The 3,521-nt window shown below is 51.6% G+C and overlaps 1 protein-coding gene across 1 annotated transcript; it reads left to right on the top strand.

Moving 5' to 3' along the window:
- Positions 1-217: 217 nt before the first annotated feature.
- Positions 218-2,876, top strand: LOC125506601 (protein CLMP1-like). The gene has a single exon (XM_048671394.1). It carries the CDS (start codon positions 294-296, stop codon positions 2,637-2,639), a length of 2,346 nt encoding a protein of 781 aa, XP_048527351.1. The 5' UTR covers positions 218-293; the 3' UTR covers positions 2,640-2,876.
- The last annotated feature ends 645 nt before the right edge of the window (positions 2,877-3,521 follow it).

Below are 3,521 nucleotides of genomic sequence, written 5' to 3'. Positions count from 1 at the left end.
TCTCTAATGCACGTTTCATAGAATTTTGTGGGCAACCAAACTAAATACAGAACATGTTTTTTTCCTGTATTGCTCTTTTTTAGCAAAAAAAAATCCTGTATTGCTGAGTCAGGCTGAGTGGAGTCAAAGATGCAACCAAAATTACGTAGGAACCTAAGAAGCGTTCATACTGTAGCAGGGTTGGACTAGGCCCAACGTTCTAGACCCCTCCGTCTCGTTAGGGTTCACTTCCTGCAAGGCTCTACTCTTCATTCCACTCTCGGTTTCCGCCTCCCCCTCCCCGACTTATCCCCATGGGCAAGTCCGGCGCCAAAAAGAAGAAGCCCTCCCCTTCCGCCACCGCCGCCGCCACCACAACCGCCGCCAAATCGCCGCCAGCCGCAGCAGAGCAGAAGGCCCCGCCGCCCGCGCCCCCCGTAGCGAACGGGGCGGCGCAGCACCAGGCCCCGGCGGACCCCGGCGTGCTCCTGCGCCGCGCGCACGAGCTCAAGGAGGAGGGCAACCGCCTGTTCCAGTCGCGCGACTACGCCGGCGCGCTGCGGCAGTACGAGCTCGCCCTCCGCCTTGCCCCGCGTGGCCATCCCGACCGCGCCGTCTTCCACAGCAACCGCGCCGCCTGCCTCCTGCAGCTCCGCCCCGTCGACCACAAGGCCGTCGCGGAGGAGTGCTCCCTCGCGCTCCAGGCCGAGCCGCGCTTCCCGCGAGCCCTTCTCCGCCGGGCCCGCGCACTTGAGGCGCTCGGCCGCTACGAGCTCGCACTCGCCGACACCCTCGCGCTCCTCGCCCTCGACCCCAACCACCGCGACGCTATCGACCTCTCCCACCGCCTTCGCTCCCGCATCTCCTCCTCCTCCTCCACGGCCTCCGCCGCCTCCACCCACGAACCCACCAGCCGCCCTTCCCCCGCCGCCCTCGGTGCCTCGGCCGTTGTGGCCGGCCTTGGCCCATCCCTCCCTTCCCCCCCCTTCCCCAAGAAACAATCGCCTCCGTCGCCTCCTCCTCCACAGCAGCAACCAGGTCCTGCGATGACTAAATTTAATTCTTCGCCAGCGCCCAAGTTGGTGCCTTTCTCCAACTCTCCGTCATCTTCTGCCAAGGCTTCAACTGCTGATATTTCTCAGAAGACTGTGCCAGCACTGTCAGTGCCCTCAACCCAACCAGTGACGGAGACATCGCTCATTAACAGGAAGGTTGTGACGAGATGGAGGCCCCTCAAGCTGGTGTATGGCCATGACATTAGGCTTGGGGAGATGCCTGAAAAATGCAGCTTCCAGACGCTCCGGGAAGTTGTGGCGAAGCGCTTCCCATCATCCAAGGCTGTGTTGATGAAGTATAAGGATGCCGATGGTGATCTAGTTACCATCACTTGCACATCAGAACTACGATTGGCCGAGGCTTGTGGTGTTGGCACCGATGCAATGGAAGGTGATACTAAGCTCCCCATGCTGAGGCTGCACATTGTTGAAGTAAGTCCAGAGCAGGAGCCTCCGCTGCCAACAGAAGAGCAGAAGCTGGAGGAGGAGGAGTTGTTGATCACCGGTGAGGATAGCTCTTCACATACTTCTGCAGAGGTAGCTAATGCCGAGGTGACAAAGCCAGATCTGGAGAACGGAGTTGCTGAACAGAGCACTCTGACAGGGAAGAAAGATTGTGGCCATGCTGAGTGCAAGGAAGCTGAGATTGATGATTGGTTGCTTCAGTTTGCAGAACTGTTCCGGAACCAGGTTGGGATCGATGCTGATGCACATCTGGACCTTCATGAAGTAGGAATGGAGCTGTGCTCTGAAGCACTTGAGGAAACAGTGACCAGCGAGGAGGCCCAATCCCTATTTGAGATGGCTGCAGCAAAATTCCAGGAGGTCGCTGCCTTGGCGTTATTTAACTGGGGAAATGTGCACATGTGTGCAGCAAGGAAGCGCATACCTCTTGATGAATCTTCTCCAAAGGAAATCATGTCTGCTCAGCTCCGAACAGCTTATGACTGGGTGCTAGAGAGGTATGCTCTTGCAGGCCACAAGTATGAGGAGGCCCTGAACATCAAGCAAGATTTCTATGAAGGGCTTCTTGCTTTAGGCCAGCAACACTTTGAGACCGCAAAGCTTCACTGGTCATTTGCATTGGCAGACAAGGCTGACCTGTCTACCTGGGATTCTTCAGAGACATTCAAGCTTTTTGATAGTGCTGAGGAGAAGATGAGGGCTGCAACAGAGATGTGGGAGAAAGTGGAAGAACAGAGAATGCTAGAGTTAAAAACACCTGGTGCGACCGAGAAGGATGAGGTGTTGAAGAAAAGAAAGAAGCAACACAGTGCAGATGGTCAAGGGGAGTTGACACCGGAGGAGGCAGCTGAGCAGGCAGCCGTAATGAGGCAACAGATTCACCTATTTTGGGGCAATATGCTTTTTGAGCGCTCTCAAGTGGAATTCAAGCTTGTTGTCGGTGATTGGAAGAAGAATCTCGATGCTTCTGTTGAAAGGTTTAAGTTGGCTGGAGCTTCAGAATCAGATATCTCCACGGTGCTGAAGAACCATTTTTCCAATGCAGTCTCTGAGTGCGAAGAGAAGAAAGTTATGCCTTCAGGCACAGGAAGTTCCCAAACAAGTGACGGCATTGATGATGAATCTGTGGTTGAAAGCTAAGTTCTTGTTGTTCAAGCTAGATGAAATCGATGCTTGTCGTATTCTATTGTTTGATAGGCATTATTTGTTCTTGACAACTTCTTCATGGTTTGGTATCATGACCGCCAATTTAGATATTATTAGCATACTAGATTTTTTGATTTGCAGAACTAGCGTGGACTTCACGTGCTTCAAACATCTTGATCTGTTTCATGTGTCTTGATTTTTATGATAATTTTTTGGGCCGGTTTCAAGGTATATGATGGAGATTTTTGAAGTAGTTAACCACTTTGAAGACCGTTCGCTAAACGTTCTCTGCAATGATATCGCAGAATGTAGACTAAGCTTTATCCATTATTTTTTGCAAGCAGTGATACAGATTGTAGCCTCTTACAGAAATGTAGGGAAAGGCTGCGTACGATAGACCCAAAGTGGTCGGACCCTGTCTCAGACCCTGCACAAACGGGAGCTACATGCACTGGGGCTGTCCTTTTTTAGTGATACAGATTGTCACACCTGAGATTTACTACTCCCTCCGTTCATTATTATAAGACGTTTTGGACAGCTAGCTTTGAACTGTTTTGGGCACTGTCTGAATTGTCTAGAACGTCTTATAAAAGTGAACAGAGGAAGTAGTAGTTTCTTAGTTATATCAACTGCAGCTTTGAGCTGATAATATCTGCGAGGCCCCGCAAACTGGCCACTCTGTTCGGTTGTGATGCAAGGGATTGTTAGTTGTCACAGCCCGCTACTACAGCAGTGTGCACTGTGCAGCAGCATTTTGGTGCAAATAAGTTTTGCATAAATTTTGCAGATTTATTGACTCCAGAGAACGGGAAATAAACGTACTTCCAATTCAGTTCAATTTCATATCAGAGCTATAACATAATATTTCCTATGACT

This window comes from Triticum urartu, chromosome 5 (genome assembly GCF_003073215.2).
Source record: "Triticum urartu cultivar G1812 chromosome 5, Tu2.1, whole genome shotgun sequence".
Classification (NCBI taxonomy): Eukaryota; Viridiplantae; Streptophyta; class Magnoliopsida; order Poales; family Poaceae; genus Triticum; species Triticum urartu.
The sequence above is the reverse complement of the archived record's forward strand: the minus strand, read 5'-3'. Positions and strand labels throughout refer to the sequence as shown.

Excerpts from the sequence above, each read along its gene's own strand:
- LOC125506601 (XM_048671394.1), top strand. The coding sequence starts at position 294 with ATGGGCAAGTCCGGCGCCAAAAAGAAGAAGCCCTCCCCTTCCGCCACC.